Below are 18189 nucleotides of genomic sequence, written 5' to 3'. Positions count from 1 at the left end.
AGTCCTCTTAGCTCGTCCTACTAGCCTTATAGTAGAACCTTTTAAATTGCTTCAGTTAGATCCCTCCCCTGGTTTGTTTTAGTGGCTTGAAGCCATTTTGATACGGATTACCTGGTATTTTTTCTTGCGATTGTGTGTGCGTGATACTGTTACTGCCATTAACTATATCAGCATATTATCGTGGGCTTGGAAGGCATGACTGGGAAATGGATAAACTATTTTGGTTGTAAGTGGTTCCAGTTTGGATCGACAACCAGGTTTGTTAATCCTACTTATTTTCTCGTTTGGAAAAAAGACAGGAAAAAAGGTCAAGGACACATCTGGTTGATGGAACCAGGCTGTGAACATTAAAAATTCTGAGATCCCACTGTGAGCTAAAAAGAGCTAAAAACTCATGCAACTGTAACAATGGATCTCCAAACTAACACTCTATAATTTAATTCAACATTCGGCCAATAATTAGCAGATAATGAGCAAATACACTATAACATATTAGTTACCATTATTATTAATAGCATTGTCACGCTGCACAGCCATGGTGGATCATTCTTCTGATGAGAATCATTTGATTAACAGTTAAAAATCTGTTGCTATTTTCTAAACACAAATCATTCAGCATCATGTTCAGTCTCAGTCTGCTGACCAGCTGAAACTAAATGCTGTGATGTAAAGTACAATGTGTTTGCTTTATTAATTGCAGTACTGTGCAAAACCTTGAGCCTCCCTTCTCAAAAAATGTAAAGTGGGATTTGTCATTGATTTTCAGTCCAGGTCTTGTGTAATCTGGTACACCTCAGCCTTTTCTCCCTGTTTCCCTTCCTGAAGAATGACAGCCACCCTTCCCCTAAAACCATTTCTGATGTACAGTCGATGGATCAGCTGAAGGGCCAGCTGCATTTTTCAGGTCCTGTTTCAGGTCTTTGCTGGATTTATTTTTTTATTCTATTAGTCATATCCTATTTATTTACCATTTAAAGCTGAATCATGACATACTTGCCAGAAATGTATAAATATATATTTTTTAAATTAAAAACAAAAATGAAAGTAAGATTTATTTGCTTTTATTAATTTGACTTTGTATCATATTTGCTATATCTGGCATTTCAGCTAACAGCACTTTGAGAATCACCTTTTTGTGCAAAAATACTCGTTTATGTCTGTGTTTCTACAACAGGCTGCAAAAAAAAAGTGCCTAAAGATTCAGTTTTTTTTGACATGTTCAAAATGTAATTTCCTTATAGTGTTAAAAACATATCTGAGTACTGCAGCAATGAATAGATTTGGCATATTTGTTTATTTTTCTTATAGACTGCATAGTGCTATTGACTATATACTGTGTTAAACAGTGTGAATGATACTTTGTGCAGTCAGCTCTAGTGCATACTTAAAGTAAAAAGTATCTGAGATCATGAGCTCCACTGTGTTGGTGATAGCACCTTTCTGCCACAGGATGGCGTCATACTCACATGTCCTTGACGTTGTCAATGTTGGCCTGGATTTTTGCAATAACGCCATCAACCTGCTCCTGGAATATAACAGAAAAAGGGTACAAATGTTAAAGGATAGGGTGGACATTAAATATCAGTGAGTGTACAAATAGAAAAAAAAGTTGCTACCTGACGTCGTATATAAAAAAGGGGCAGAGAAAAGACAGCGATCACACCTAGAAGAGAAAAAAAAGTAGAGTTGCCAAAGTGATAAACAAAGAGTGTATCAATAGCTTTCATATGTCCAGTGATGATATGCGTTTCTTACTGATGATGAGCAAAGTAAGGCCATTGCACAGGTCTCCCAGGTATGTCACAAGGTACATCAGAAACAGGAACTAAAAGAATAAACATAAAATAAAGAAACAGCTGCACAGACTTTAGCTTTCACCAGAAAGTTAAGCTGTTATCAAGAAACCCTCCTGCAAACCTCCATTTGGTTTTCATTTCCTTCTAGAAAACAGTCCATCACACTAACACACTGTTGATTTTGCTCCACTGTATTATGTAAATAGGATACAGAATTCATTAAATTATTGTCACTGACATCATTTCTCCTTGACGGATAAAATAAGCTTTAAATATAACCCCCACGCCCCAATATGATACAACTCTTTCCCCTCATTTTTCAGTTCTGTAACTGTACATATGATACTGACATGGGACACCCTGTGTCAGATGGAAGGAGACTCCAGCTTATCCCGGGTGTCTCTGAGTTCATATCCCCGTGTGTCATGCCACATTCCAGCAAGGTCAGGGTTGAGAACAGGGGGTCCTGGGATTAAGGGGCTCAGTCAGCTTACGCTGACTCACCATTTATTGCAAATGAGTTATTTCTGTCTGCTGTTAACAGCTACAATTTCATATCTATGTAGATGTTTTACTGATACTGGTAAAACTAGAGTATTCTGCATGTTATTCCAATACTGGCAGTGAGGTTTACTAACTATATTGTAACTGACTGGTACACGTGTATAGTGAATGCTGCATCAATAGCTCCTATCCCAGTCTAATACTACTCTCTATGAAATAAGTAGAAATTACCCTAAATTTAATCAAAGGTAAGTAGCCATCACACATTTTTTTATTCATATTTGATTGACCGTTTTGACCCCTCAGAGGGTCCCTCAAACTTTTCTTAGACTTGTATCACTTGCATTACTCAAGAACACACCTACATTTGAAATGACTTGAGCCTAATGATGACTGTGTCAAAAGGCTGATTAAGAACTGGCATTTTATGCATTAGCTTTCAGAGAAAGGACATAAACCTAAAGTCAATCAAGTTTTATCTAACAAACTGCAACAAAGCATTTTCCGTCACAGCAAACTTTATAAATCATTAATTATGTGATGCTGGCAGATTTTCCGCTCTTGACTTGATGAATATGATCTCTCCTGCAAGCAAGGGTTTGGCCTTGCTAGCAGGAGAGGCATAGCCAAGGGTTGGATGAGAAGAGTGAGGCATTTCAGTTTGATCTGAAAGGGTTCTTTATCCAAAGGGACGCTTAGCCTTCCAAACAATTACCAAAAATATGTCACAGGGACTGACAGCTGCCAGCAGTGCTATTAATTTATTTAGGAGGAGAGGCTTCAGCTTTGAGCCGGGAGAATGAGAGTAACAGTTGGCATGGCAATGACCTAACCTCCAGTGATAGAGGGATGAGGCAGGGAGGAAGATGACAGATGATGAAGCAAAATGAAGGACTACGGAGATGGAATGATATATTGGTTAATGATGATTAAATGAAGATAAAAATGGAGAGGAGAGGTTCTGGACAAAGCGAAACAAATCACTGAAGACAGGTGATTAGGAGAGTAAATATGAAGCTGGTATACACATACACACACATCATTTTTAAAAAGTAACTTGACTACAAAGCTTAACTTACCTTGAGGGATTCAAAAAGGTTGCCAACAAAAAAGAGTCTCTTCAGAGTGTCAACAGCTGACAGAGTCATCATAATGAGTTTCTGCATATAGAGGTCAGCCTGCTCTCCACTGAAGCTGATGTCCAAGTCCAAATAAGACCTGATAGGACAGGACGACAAAAGCAGAAGCTAGATGCTGAAATGTCAGATTTAGTCTCACATTTTCTTGCACTGCATTTATTTTTGAGTCTTTTCTGAGTCATTCCTCCTTAAAAACACAGATTCCACACAATACTTCAAGCACATATACTTGTCATAACTTTCAAAGCCATTAAATTTCCCAATCTCTGAAACTTCCCAGGTCATCAGCAGCTATTTAAAATCCATTTTACATATAAAGCTATCATTTTATAAAGAGGCATTGCAACAAGATGACTATCCTATAAGGAAAATTCAACAAAAGTGACAATATTTCAAGTATGCTTTAACAAACAAAAAAATAAAGGTTTCCTGAGTGAAAGTTGTTATCTTAACCCCCTGGTCTTGAGCACATTCTATATTAATTTGTATAAAAACTAAAATAACAAAGGTCAAGTCCCCTTCATTAAATAAAAGCACAGCATCTTACTTGAACGGATGTTCTCCATCACCCCAGCTGAGGATGTAGAGGAGTTGGTAGTAGATCCGTACTGAGATGGAGAAGCACATGATAGCCAGGGAGACTGTGGAGACCACAGTGATGATGCTGAGCTGGAACAGGGACAGCAATCCCACCACTAACCCTGTGAGCACCATGCCACTCCGCTCCGTGTCCTTCCAGTAGATCAAGTCCATCACTAAAAGGCAAGGCAGGTGCCGTGTGGTCAGAAATGTACATGCTTTATCATAAGCACAAATATCATGGAAATTTGAGACTTTTACAATATTTTTTGTGATGTTCTATTTCCAGGGTGGAATGATTGTACAGCACAGAGGTGTAGAGGGGTCAAACATGCATACATTCACTTAAATCTTTTATTAAATAATGCTTTGCCAGCATCTAAAGGATTTATTTAAAGCACACATTAAAATGACCAAGTTCAAGGAAAAGGAGAAATGTAGGTTTAAATAAGTTTGGAAGGTCTCGCTGAGGCAATTTTAAACGAGGGCAGATTCCAAGTACAAGTTATTCAGATGTGTCACCATTTTGCCAAGGTTCAAAAGAAGATACGAACTGTCACCCTTAGAGGAAGGGAAATTGGTTATATATTCAGAAACAGTCCATTAAGCACTGAAGGTCAAGCCTGCAATGAACTGGGAACTGCTGGAACACCAACATCACTGTGCACAGCAAAGCCAGTTTTATATTGCCCTTGACTGAGGGTGCTGACCAAGTCATAAGCCCTTGCTCCAAAATTGATACCTTTAAGCTCAACTGAAATTTGTAGCTGCCCACATGGACGAACCAAATGCCTTTTAGTGAACATTTTATGGCCAGGCAAAATGAAGATTGACCTGTTTCGCCACAATCACAAGAGGTATGTTTGGAAAAGTAAAGGTGAGGCTTTAAAACAATAAACCTAACACAGTACCAACATCAAGCATGGTGGTAGTAGCATCATGATCTGTGGCTGTTTTGTTACCATTGGTATTGGTACACTGCAGAAAATGGATGAAATAATGAAGCATGACTACCTCTAAATTCTTCAACTTCACTGCAAAACAGCTAGATTGTTAAAACTTGGATACAATTGTGTGTTCCAACAGGACAATGATCCCAAACACAAACTGGGTTTGGATTGGATGAAGCAGGCTAACATTAAACTTCTAGAATGGACTTCCCAAACCCCTGACTTCTAACCTAATCTAACTCTTCCAATTCTGCATGGAATAGCAGTCAAATATCTAGCCAGAATTATGCCAGAAGTTTGTTGATATATAACAAAAACAAGCTGCAACTTGCTGAGATACATAAAACTAAATATTACTGGGCATGTTAGTTTATTTTTGACCCAGTTTGGATTGGAGAAAATCCCAATTAAAATCAAACATTTGCCCCTAATTCAAGCTTTGAAAAGTTTTTAAAGATTTACCCGTATAATCACGCCACCCCGGAAAAAGAACAGTTTAATAAACTCAGCAAAAGCACCAAATTACCATGACATTTATGCCCATGATGAGTGTACGTACAACCTCTGACAACAACTGAAGAAAAGAAAGGTTAAAAAAAGATAGAGCCAACAGAATAGGAAGTAAAAAAAACCCAAAATAAAAACAGTGGCTGAAAAGTCCAGGCAACTGTTGACAATATATTCGATTTTGACAAAGCTGCTGTATCATTTAAACTCCTCAACATTCGGCTGAATAATACCTTTTTTATTTTTTAAGAAGCACCATTGAAAGAGCACCTGGAGCATAGGAAAAGAGATGGAAAGGGTGGCCAGAGAGGTTGAAGACATGAGGCAAGGAGGGATTTTAAGCCTCAGGCATGAAAGCACACAGGGCAGCTCCGAGGACACATCAGGCTCTAGGTCCAGTTAAATTTAGCCCTCAGATGAAAGAGGGAAACAAGCAGTTGAGGGGAATTTAAATGCAGCCTTTCACAGCACCTGCTGTCAGTCGTCAGGACATCGGCAGCCCCTTCTCCACACCCTGTTAGTTTCCCTCTCTGTCACCCAGCAACAGCTGCCCTGGAGACTGAGGCGTCTGCAGAGTCATGCAGTACTACAGTGAACAACTTTGATGTACACAGTAGAATTCGTGGTTCATCTTTTTTCTCTTAACAATTTTAATGTTACAGAAAACGATTAAGCAATTAACAGTAATTAAAATTCCATCACACAGCTCACTGTAAATGCAGTGTCCCTGTGCTGTGTAATTATTGTCAGAGAGAGACCTGGTACTTTGTACTCGTCGTTCAGCGAAATGCTAAGCCTCAGCATTAGAATAAAGGGAAGCCTCTTTCAATGGAGTGTACTGACAGCAGGTGGGTTATTTATAAACATCACTGCACACAATTAATACCCATGATGCCCCTGGAACACACCTGTTCATTGTGTTTGTTTGTGCTGCTGCCATTCCGGGACAGTGACACTCACATGGAGACACAGCAGGATACGTGTTTAGTGTAATAACACATAAACAGCAGTATGACATCAAAACTGGCCATGGAAGACACATTGTATTTGGCTCATCTTCACACACCTTCTACTTGTACTTTACTACTTGCTCTCTATTACTTGCTCAGGGTTTTCTAAACACACGAGTATCGAGTAAATATGCAAAAACACTGTGACTTCCCCTTGTAATCCCCTAAAGTTGGTTTATTTCATTTATTTATTAGCAATTTCTTTCCAAACAGAACGTGAACAATTTATCAGACAAATAATATTAGCTATTTGTTGATCGATTTGCATTGGCATGTATGAGGGCTGATAAATCAAAACTTCAAAAGCAAACAAGAAATTGGAGAAACACCCTTCAACCATGTTATGAGTGTTGACATTGCCCTGTTGGCAACACATGCCACAAACACAACAGTCAGAGAGTAAACGAATAAATAGATAACTATACATAAAGAGAGAAAGAAAAAATTTGCACATATATTGGAATCTCGAATTTTTAAATCAACTATTGGTAACAGTATCGGTCTTAGAATCCTACATCAGTTGGGCTCCACTTTCAGTCACTTTACTTAAGACATTAAATAATGGATTCAATTTTCCAAAGGGCCACATGAGAAACTGGGACTGTTGTGAAGGGCTGCACCAATAAGCTTATAAATAGATAAAAATCATGTTAACCAGAATTGAGTTCAGAGTTGCTGGTATGGCTCTCCACAACAGTCCCATTGGCCGCTTTGCAAAATGAATTGCCCACCCATGCATTAAATATTTAATCTCCACATGACAGGAAGCATTTCACTGGTTACAAGTTAGCTTAATTCTTCAGTCCACTATAGTTCACTAAGATGAAGAACTGCAGCACCTTATGGACAACTGAGCCTGGCTCCAAAAGTGAGTAAACCCCATAAACAAAAATGACCACATTAAAAGTACAAATAAAGATATACAAAAAAAGGTACAAAAGGGCTTTGGTCTTTTTTATTTATTACCCAGGCGCATCCACAGTTCACAACATATCAAGTACTGAGCTAAAACATGGTGCAATTCACATTAGCTGAACTGCAGTGCTTTAACTACGATATACAGGATGTTACTGTATTCTTGATTATAATTAATCAATCTGGTCATGTCAGCTCAAGCATGTCGCCACAAACCTCGTACTACTTTAGAATGAAACTCCATCTGTGCCAGCTCTTCAGTCTAAAGAGGAAACACCAAAGAGTAAGAGAACCCAGCTGGCAAATATATTATAACCCATGACTGAAAGTTTATAGTCATTTGAATGGCTGGTGCTCATTTAAATCCAGGGTACTGATAAATGTGGCTATATTTGAACAACTGATTAGTTTAGTGCCAAACACACCTGCAGCTGATGGAAACACCCGTCCCCAGCGAGCAACAGGAAATCCACTCAGTTTAAACCTTCAGGACTCTGACAGACCAGCCTTCTCTAAGCCAGTCAGAAAGCTAAACAGTCCACCACTTGAATCTGCAGCTTTCTCTGCCATCAATTTAACTGAAATGAAACACAGCTCTTTGCGGGAGTTGTCCCTCAGCTCATCACACTAAGCTTAGACCTACAGCTCACCTATAAAGGTGTAGAAAATTCTATTTCCACATCCAGAGCATCTCACCTTTACTGGCCATTTTGGTTGCTGCTCCAGCGTTTTCCCCTCGCACCCTCTGCCCCTCTCTCTGTGTGTACCCCTCACCCCTGTGAGCTGTTTTTGGCCACCCACTGCTCGCTCAGCAGTCCAAAGGCCTGACAGCCCAAAATAATCTCATGTGCAGCACCGCCCAGCACTCTTAGAAAATACAAGAGCTTCACCCATAAAGAGATGATTCGCAACCATTACACTAGATCTTCTGACTCTAAAGTCAGATGAATGAATCCATTCCTTTAAACTGGGAGTTTGTTTTATAGAGCTGTGTTCATGTTTTAAATTGCGTGAAACAGGAGAATGGGTGTCTTTTTTTCTGTTATGTCACCAGCTCCCATCTTTCTGTTTCCACTGCTGACAAAAAAAACAGAAGAGCAACTGAAAAGCTGCATTCTTTTTCACCTTTTCTAGAGTTATAAATTCTGCTTATGATTTAATGTGACAAAACAAACAAGATAAAATGCTTAAGCTATCAAATGTCTAAAAACAACTAGCAGTACAAGGCCTAAAATGACTGACTAAAAGGGTGCCGAATGAGAACCCAGTCATTTATCATTGCCAGTTTCAATATTTGAAATTTGATACAATGCTACTAAAAGCAGTCATGAAACCAAAAGAAACATGATATTCCAATAGATATATTTGCAGTACTTATTCAGGGGACCCTAATCTCTGTCATCAGCCTGCCCGCACATTTATTAACGCTCAAACAGTCGTCTAAAATAAGACCGAGCTCCACTCTGATGGAGGATCCACTTCAAGGGTCAGTTCACCACTACAATGCTAGCAAACTGCCACAAATCTGCATACATAGAAACTCCTCCCATATACTATGTGCATCTTTCTTTCTGTTGTGTTGCTGACATCAGCATGAATCTGAAAAGTCAGCCAGTGCCAGCTATGGTTTGCTCACAATGAGCCAATCACTCCTTAAATCCCAAAAGAGGGTTATTACAGAGACACAATGAACAGCCAGCACTTCCATGGGGGTGGGGAGAGGGTCAGTTATCTTTGTCTGCCTGCTCCTGAAGGTCCATGCAGAAAGTGAAATCTGATATTCTCCTTCTTTAAAGTATTGATTGAGCTCAGTGAAAGAATCTTGTTGAACGAGAGAAGAGGCAGAGGTCAGGAGAAGACAGCTGTTTTTTATTCCCCTACCTGCTATGTGTGTGCATGCTGCCCAGTCCTCTGTTAGGTTAAGTGCTGAAAACCAGTGATCTCTGACCAGTTGTTCCTGAGTGTTTAGGCCAATGGCAGGCGGCGCAGATGACGCTGGGTCTCCCGGTCGCACAGTTGTGAGAAGCTTGACTGAAATGGTTTCCCTGGCAACAGGAGATACTGGCTCAGCTGCTGCTGCTGGGAAAAGGAAGAATGTGTCACTATGGTAATGACATCACGTTGAATGTGCTTAACTAAAGCAAACTATATTTTGCACAAGAATGCTGATTTGTTTGATTTGACCACTATTTTTCTTTATAACATTCACCACAAACAAAATCTCTTTTACACTGACACGATCACAAGATACAAATGATATATGAAGCTATCAGACTATTGAATGTAGTTTAGATTAGAGTTGTTAATTGGGTATTTTACAGCCTTTAGAAATAAAAATTACATCTGGGCTTCCACTGCTCTTCTATTTATACATGCTATTTTTTCTCACTTTTTAATTTTGAAGCACAATAAATTTATATGTAATGAAATGTATTCATAAAAACCCACTGGAAAGTGGGTTTACAAAATATTTATGCGGCCTTTCGATGCTACAATTGTCTAATCATTTTGATTTGTCATCACTTCTGCCTCAGACCCTAACGTGAAGCATGACTCAAGGCAAGGTCATCACTTAAGCTCTCAGAACAAGAAGATTTTAAAGTGTCAGCTGGAGACAGTTAGGAGGAATGGAGAACTAACAGTGGTAAAAAAAAAGTCTCTTATACTCAATAAATGTAAAATTTGGAAAGACTTTACAAGATGTTTAAATTCAGTGTAAAAATAATATAAAATGAAGGTAAAACAGCTACTACGTAATCTTTTTGTAGATCACATGAGGACTTCAAAAGACCTTAAGATCATTATGCTGACTAACAGAATCAATAACCCAGTCCTAAACCCAGTTTTTTGTATTCTAATGTATCTTTAGTTGATCATAAGAATTCATAGTGATTTTTGGATACAGGCTACACTTATAAAACATCTACTCTAACGCTCAGTATGCTTAAAATTACAAGTCAGTTGTGCAAAGACCTCATTACATTTTTTTGGTTGAAAACCTACTGCTCAGTCAACCAAGCTAGTCATCTCTGTACTGAGGCATCCTGAGATTTCTCAGACACTACATATTTTAGAGTTTCACACAACACAGAATGAAGCAACCTCATCACATATTTCTCACTCTGAAGTATCTGTGAGGGGCTCTGTTGCAGGGATGACAGGATGGAAGGGGAATTCTCCACACTCTCGTCAACACTCTCCTCTCTTTGAACTCCTTCATCTCTCTCTTGAGGTTCTGGGTCCAGGTTTTGGGGAGAGGGCTGAATTGTAATAGTTTCAGTTTGTCTTTGTTGCTCCCTTTCCCGTCTTTCTCCAGCACTTTCTGTCCTCGTCTCAACTCTCTCATGCTCTCTGCTTTCTGACGTTTCCTCTTCTTCCTCTCTACCGAGGAACAGTTGAGGATCCCAGTCTGCATCAGGGGAGTCCAACAGTGTTTCCAGCGTGTCCGTGCGGATCAGAGGAGTGCGACTGCCTCGAGAACCAGCCCTGCGTCGATCGCGGAGGAGTCTAGAGGCGCCCACTGCTTCAGCCTCGGCAATAGCGATGTAGGAGAAAGTCTGCTCGAAGGAGTTCTGACGCGGTGTGCCCCAAATAGACGGGGATGAAGCCAGTCCCTCATCATCATCATCTGGATCTCCATCGCCCCCCTCATCATCGTCGGACCACTCCCTGGCCGTGTGCAGCTCATACATCTCTGACTCCTCATTTCCACCTGAACGAACAGAAAAACAAAATGGATGTGAGCTCAACGTACATACAGTGGGGCAAAAAAGTATTTAGTCAGCCACCGATTGTGCAAGTTCCCCCACCTAAAATGATGACAGAGGTCAGTAATTTGCACCAGAGGTACACGTCAACTGTGAGAGACAGAATGTGAAAAAAAAAATCCATGAATCCACATGGTAGGATTTGTAAAGAATTTATTCGTAAATCAGGGTGGAAAATAAGTATTTGGTCACCTCAAACAAGGAAAATCTCTGGCTCTCACAGACCTGTAACGTCTTCTGTAAGAAGCTTTTCTGTCCCCCACTCGTTACCTGTATGAATGGCACCTGTTTGAACTCATCATCTGTATAAAAGACACCTGTCCACAGCCTCAAACAGTCAGACTCCAAACTCCGCCATGGCCAAGACCAAAGAGCTTTCGAAGGACACCAGGAAAAGTATTGTAGACCTGCACCAGACTGGGAAGAGTGAATCTACAATAGGCAAGCAGCTTGGTGTGAAAAAATCAACTGTGGGAGCAATCATCAGAAAATGGAAGACATACAAGACCACTGATAATCTCCCTCTATCTGGGGCTCCACGCAAGATCTCATCCCGTGGGGTCAAAATGATCATGAGAACGGTGAGCAAAGATCCCAGAACCACACGGGGGGACCTGGTGAATGACCTGCAGAGAGCTGGGACCAAAGTAACAAAGGTCACCATCAGTAACACACTACAACGGCAGGGAATCAAATCCTGCAGTGCCAGACGTGTTCCGCTGCTGAAGCCAGTGCATGTCCAGGCCCGTCTGAAGTTTGCCAGAGAGCACATGGATGATACAGCAGAGGATTGGGAGAATGTCATGTGGTCAGATGAAACCAAAGTAGAACTTTTTGGTATAAACTCAACTCGTCGTATTTGGAGGAAGAAGAATACTGAGTTGCATCCCAAGAACACCATACCTACTGTGAAGCATGGGGGTGGAAACATCATGCTATGGGGCTGTTTTTCTGCCAAGGGGACAGGACGACTGATCCGTGTTAAGGACAGAATGAATGGGGCCATGTATCGTGAGATTTTGAGCCAAAACTTCCTTCCATCAGTGAGAACTTTGAAGATGAAACGAGGCTGGGTCTTCCAACATGACAATGATCCAAAACACACCGCCCGGGCAACAAAGGAGTGGCTCCGTAAGAAGCATTTGAAAGTCCTGGAGTGGCCTAGCCAGTCTCCAGACCTCAACCCCATAGAAAATCTGTGGCGGGAGTTGAAAGTCCGTGTTGCTCGGCGACAGCCCCAAAACATCACTGCTCTCGAGAAGATCTGCATGGAGGAATGGGCCAAAATACCAGCTACTGTGTGTGCAAACCTGGTAAAGACCTATAGTAAACGTTTGACCTCTGTTATTGCCAACAAAGGTTATGTTACAAAGTATTGAGTTGTATTTTTGTTATTGACCAAATATTTATTTTCCACCCTGATTTACGAATAAATTCTTTACAAATCCTACCATGTGGATTCATGGATTTTTTCTTTCACATTCTGTCTCTCACAGTTGAAGTGTACCTCTGGTGCAAATTACTGACCTCTGTCATCATTTTAGGTGGGGGAACTTGCACAATCGGTGGCTGACTAAATACTTTTTTGCCCCACTGTACTGACACACAGTAACAAAACAGAGAGAGACAAAGAAACAGGATACAAGCTGGGAAAAAAACTGTTTATAAATAATCTAAAGACACTACTAGTGTTATTGCAGTGCTATGCAAGGAGAGAGATTTTAGTTTTATTAAATGGAAACGTCAGGTGAAAGCTGCAAGGCATCCTATTTGATGTCAGGGAGAAGAAAGAGTTCGGAGTCGAAAGATGAAGCCTTCTTTGATAAGTGCAAAAACAGCTCTCCTTACAAAAAAGGAACAAATCAGCGTTCCTTTAGTCTAACCTGTGGATCTTCATTGCTAGCGTTAGAGAAGTTGAATAACAGGTGCATTTAGGTGAACTTGCATCAATGAGTAGACATTCTGCCACCGAATATCTCTGGGGATGTTAAGTGTCTGCTTCTTACCATCAGTGCAGGGAGGAGTTGAGTCTGGAGTGGATGCCACGGAGCCATATTCCTCTGAAAGGACAAAACAGTGAAACTTTTGCATGAACCCACAGGTAAAACAGGAATGTTTAGGGCAAGCTGCTGTAAATCCATTCTTTCCACCATCTCACACTGAGCTCACAGCCTGGCAAACACTGAACGTAGGTGTTTCTTCCAATGATTAAAAACCCCAAAAGAAGCATTGCAGTAACTCGCTATGAGTCAGTGTTTTAAGGGTTATAAGTGAACTGTCACTGTACACATTGAAAAAGACTGGGAGGTACCCTACTCAGCAATTTCAACCTCTATGTAAAACAACAAAGCATAAAACTGTGTGCATATCAACCATTTTGTTGCATATTGATTCATTTCCTTGCAGAGTTGTGCTGGCAGCAGTAAAGGCCTTCACTACATTAGACAGCCAGCATGACTTTAGCTAATAAATAAACCAGGGAGTGGAACGAAGCAGCATACTCTCGTCTGCACATGCAAATAAGCAGCCACTTTAATTTAAATGTAGAGAGGATCGTGCCCGTATTCTGTCAGAAAGCTGAAATAAAAGGCAGATATGGAAGCACAACAGAAGCTTGTGGCAGCTTGAAATAACTTGCATGCCTAACATGCCTGGCTGAAAAGCCCTCTCAGACACAACCAAATAAACATCTGCTATCCAACGCTAGATAACAACAACCAAACAATCTGCTTCTGCACTGCATCCGCTCCATTAAGCCATGTGTTTATGAAAGGTATGAGCAGTAGAGAGGAACAGAGAGCATGCAGGAGAGGAGGGAGGGGGAGCGCTAACACATACGATGCTCATAGCAGTTAGCAGGAAAAGATACTGAGCTGGAATATAAGAGATGATGGAAAGGTGAGATAAGCAAATGCAGACGCCCCCAACACTGAAACACAAACTGAAGGACCAAAGCAGACTCACGGCAGTGGGAGAATCCTAAAACCTGGCCCATGCTCCATCAAGGCATTGCTGGGCCCATCCAGTCATCCAGTCTGGAAGCTCCCCCCTCCTCCTCCTCCTCTGCTGCCGACACTCACGTCCTGTGGACTCTCTCTCTCTCTCTCTCTTCTCTCTCTCTCCTCCTCCTCCCTCTGTGTCTCAGTCATCTACTGAGAGGCTTCCTCCCTCTCCTGCCTCTCGCTCAGTCACTCAACAGCCCCGCCCTGCCTCACTCCACCATCCTCCCCTCTACATCTCCTCTTCCATCGCTAAGGCTGCAGCTGTAGTAGTAGTGTACGCTACAGCAAAGGGGGGGAAGGCACGAGTGTCTGTCTGCCTCAGCTTGCTGTCATCTCCCATTCACAGCTACTCTACACCCATCTATCCCCTCTCCCTCTCTCTGTCATCATGTGATCCCATCTCAGGATCTGATCGAATCAGGTTGTCAGAGAATGAAGACATTAATAATGTAAAACATAAACATAAAGTAAAGCATACGCAGAGAAGGAATCATTTCAGGTTGGGTACGATGAGCTGAATCCTCAATTACATCCCATTACTAACATGTAAGGTTCGTCAGCTTTAGTTTGTTTTAGTAATACAGATCAGATTCTGTTTTCTCATATTATAAACACACAACTAAAACCACAGCCATAAAATATGCAGTATATAATATACTGTAGCATAAAAATTCAAGTAAAAGCTTTTAATTAAATTGGAAACAAGGCCTGGGAAACAACGAACACCAGGAGGCAGTGTTGTGCAGCTATAAAAACTGATAGTTTGGTTTGAGCAATGCTGGAAAAAATATGTGCAGAATGACGTCTTCATAATGCTTTTTATTCATGTAAAATTCAGCATTTGAACTACAACATAGACCCTTCATTTCAGTTCATAAAACTACACTGCTAGTGTATCCAAACCGCAGCTCTTTTACTGAGATGTTTGAGTCATTTTTTAATCATTCGTAAAGTAACTAAAAGCAGAAATTTAAAAGGGGAAAATATAGATTTAAACTGGATTTTTGTAATTAAAAAAAGGAAACCAAAAAACTGAATAGAAGTGCAAGCTGAATGACGTCATGGCAGTTACACAGCTGCCACTAGGTCAAAGCTGTGCCTCAACAAAGACAAATATATTTTCCTTTTCATAGTTTATATAAAATTTCACATATTTACTCATAAAAAAGCTAAATATAAACTTTTTTTAAAACCTAATTTTTAGGTGATCAGTGTTGTGTAACAGCTTAAATGGGTTTTATCTGAGAATAGACCAAATTACTTAAGCCATATATTGTATTCACATGACAGATTGATGTCCAAATGTTTGAGAGATGTCAAAAACAATTTATGTTTTCTTGAATGATTTCCATAACCGGGGTAGAAAACTGACGGACTGCTTTAAACACGAAATGATTTGAGAGACAACAGCACATTACACATGCAGCTGAAACAGTCATTATTATCCACTGTTAGCGTCACATGTAATTGAACAGTTCTACATTTATTTATGTTAAAAACAAACAGTCGCATCCTGAGTTATACACCTGGCAGTTTCCATGATCAGACAAACACAAGGACCAGTGTCAGTTTATAAAAGGTTTAGTGCTACTTTTAGGATGATGACAACAAAGATACACACATATAGACCTTAACGCTCTTAACCTCTAAACCAGGTCAGAAATCGCAAATACACAAACTAATTAGATTAAGACACAGAGGTGTCATCTGACACACAATCAGCAGGTTACAAGTTCAAGGGCCAGTTTACTGCATATCATCTGTCTCTTCATGTGAACAACTTCCACTTTTAATTTAGCTTATTTATATCCTCCATTTTAGCCTTAAACAGCATATCTTTCTGTTTCATATGAACATTAAAGCACTTCTTTTAGATTTCTGTCATACATCAGAGATGATGGTACACAGCCAAAAGGAGCTGGTACCATTTACCATTCTCAACGTTTAAGGCAGAATGGTGGCCAGTGATTCAAAAGTTTCAAAAGTCCAGTTTGAACAAATAGAATTCAACTTCACAGTGAATATAACTCATGATTAACTCACTGGGAGTCAATATCTGAACATACAGCTCTGTCCAAAAGTCTTGGGCCAACACACACTTTGTTAAAATTTCGCTAGGAAATGGGAAATATGTGCAATGACTTATTAAAGCATGTGTAAAAATACACGGAAGTAAAGTATATAAAGCAAATACTGATTTTGTAGAAATTTAATGAGCGTGAAAGTCGATATTTGTTATGATCGCCTTTATTCCGCTTGAACAGCTTGAACTCTCTTAGGCAAGCGGTCTTCAAGTAGTCTCAAGAAATAATTTTCCAGGCTTCTCATAGGACATTCAAAGCTCTTCTTTAGTCAGTTGTTCCATTCTCTGGCAAGTTCAAGCTTGGGAACTGGTGAAAGCCCATGCATGACTGCTAATGTTCTACTGTGTGCTTTTCTATCCTGGTATGCTTTTGTTGCATGGGTAATATGTTGCTATCCTGAAAGATTACGCCACTGCCCAGCTAACACTTTCCAGAGAGGAATGCATGTTGAATTAAAAATATGATGATACTTTTCTCCAACTCCACTGGCTGAACAGACCCTGCACCATGCTTTACAGATGACTGAAACAAAAATGTTGATAAGCAACAATTTATTTTACTTTTGAAATAAAAATGTCATATTCATCACTCTAAAACACCTGTTGTCACATATTTTCTTTCCAGTTCTTGTGTCAAGTGACATACTTCAGCCTTTCTTCCCATTTCTCTTCCTTAAGAATAACTTCTTGACAGCCTTTCTTTCACTAAGGACCAAATTTATTTGTCAGGTATTTGCTGGGTTTAAACCCATTTCTTAAGGATATGACTTTCAAATACTGTTTAATCTCCTTAGATAATTTTTTAAGGTCTGCTACTTTTTTTTTCAATTTTAAGGCCACACTGCACACCATGATGAGACATTAAGTTTTTAGCTATTATGGATCTATTTGGGAATCACCTTGTTGACATGGTAAATTGCCTGTCAAACTGTGTTATCTTTGGGAATTTTTTAAATACATTTAACAAAAGAAAAGAGGAGAAATGATGTATTTACAGGCTGCTAGTAGCAAATTGCCTCAAACTACAATTTTACAATGGTTCTAAGTTGTCTGTTTCATCCCTGGTAAGATACCTTGTTTACACTTGAATGACTTATAGCCCATTTAAGTGGGTTGACAAACATTCCTCTGAATTCCTCTGAAAATGGCCAAGTATAAGGGCTGGGCTGAAAAACTGTGAAAAGCAGCCCAAAGAAATGACCTTCAAGCCTGGAGAACTACTTCTCAAGACCACTTCATGTCAACAAAGTCTGGGTCCTTGGAAGCAAAATATAAGGGTATGAAGGGTGGCTCCAGACTTTAGCACAATGATATTTGCCAGTGATTTTGTTTTGTTGCAGTTGTGATCATTTTTAAATCCACCAATTTGCCTCCTGACATTTTAAAAGAAATAACTGCATGCAAAAATAAGTTCTACTTAAGTTTTATTTGACCTTAAACAGAGATAAGTGGTTGCAGAAAACCTTACGAAAAATGAAAATATCTCATTTTTATTTACACAGCGCTCATCTCAAAGTCTGCTACGTGGCTTTTTGAGCTCTCAGTGATTTCCCTTGTTTAACAGGAGAGCTCACTGGTCTTTATCATGAGGCACGTTGAACCTAGTGCGATATATATTTTTAATCACTTGAATTTAACTTGTGTTTCATTTACACGATTAGATTATCAAATAAAATGTGCTAGCTAGATTATGACGTATACAGATGACTAAAATGATTTTTTTCCAATAATCAAATTTCAAGCAAATTAAGAACATTTATAGACTGACTTATGGACAACACTGGTAACCTCACAGGGTATTGTGATGATCCCTAAACAAATAAACAATAGGATTCATGATTCACTCAAAAATTCTCTCTAAAGATCGTCAGAGATGTTAATCTCCCACAGACGTGCAAGACTGATCATGGGCTCTGTCAGTGTTTTGCTAAATGTCC

At 39.8% G+C, this 18189-nt stretch overlaps 1 protein-coding gene across 6 annotated transcripts in view; it reads right to left on the bottom strand.

Moving 5' to 3' along the window:
• Positions 1–18189, bottom strand: part of rtn2a (reticulon 2a) — a 28602-nt gene that overhangs the window by 949 nt on the left and 9464 nt on the right. Inside the window, exons 1-9 of one of the 6 annotated variants that reach the window (XM_040008503.1) lie at positions 14132–14261; positions 13174–13227; positions 10522–11112; positions 9282–9479; positions 3987–4194; positions 3380–3518; positions 1756–1825; positions 1617–1663; positions 1467–1525 (exon numbers count right to left, since the gene is read on the bottom strand). In XM_040008503.1, the coding sequence (XP_039864437.1) occupies positions 1467–1525; positions 1617–1663; positions 1756–1825; positions 3380–3518; positions 3987–4194; positions 9282–9479; positions 10522–11112; positions 13174–13227; positions 14132–14162 (1397 nt within the window). In that variant the 5' untranslated portion in view covers positions 14163–14261. Of the gene's footprint in view, positions 1–1466; positions 1526–1616; positions 1664–1755; positions 1826–3379; positions 3519–3986; positions 4195–6383; positions 7798–7825; positions 7979–8096; positions 8201–9281; positions 9480–10521; positions 11113–13173; positions 13228–14131; positions 14262–18189 lie in introns of those variants that run through there. The other 5 variants (XM_040008501.1, XM_040008502.1, XM_040008506.1 and 2 more) reach the window with 5 other exon arrangements.

Source organism: Simochromis diagramma, unplaced genomic scaffold (assembly GCF_900408965.1).
Source record: "Simochromis diagramma unplaced genomic scaffold, fSimDia1.1 OVJJ01000344.1, whole genome shotgun sequence".
NCBI lineage: Eukaryota > Metazoa > Chordata > Actinopteri > Cichliformes > Cichlidae > Simochromis > Simochromis diagramma.
This window is presented reverse-complemented; position numbering and strand designations above follow the sequence as displayed.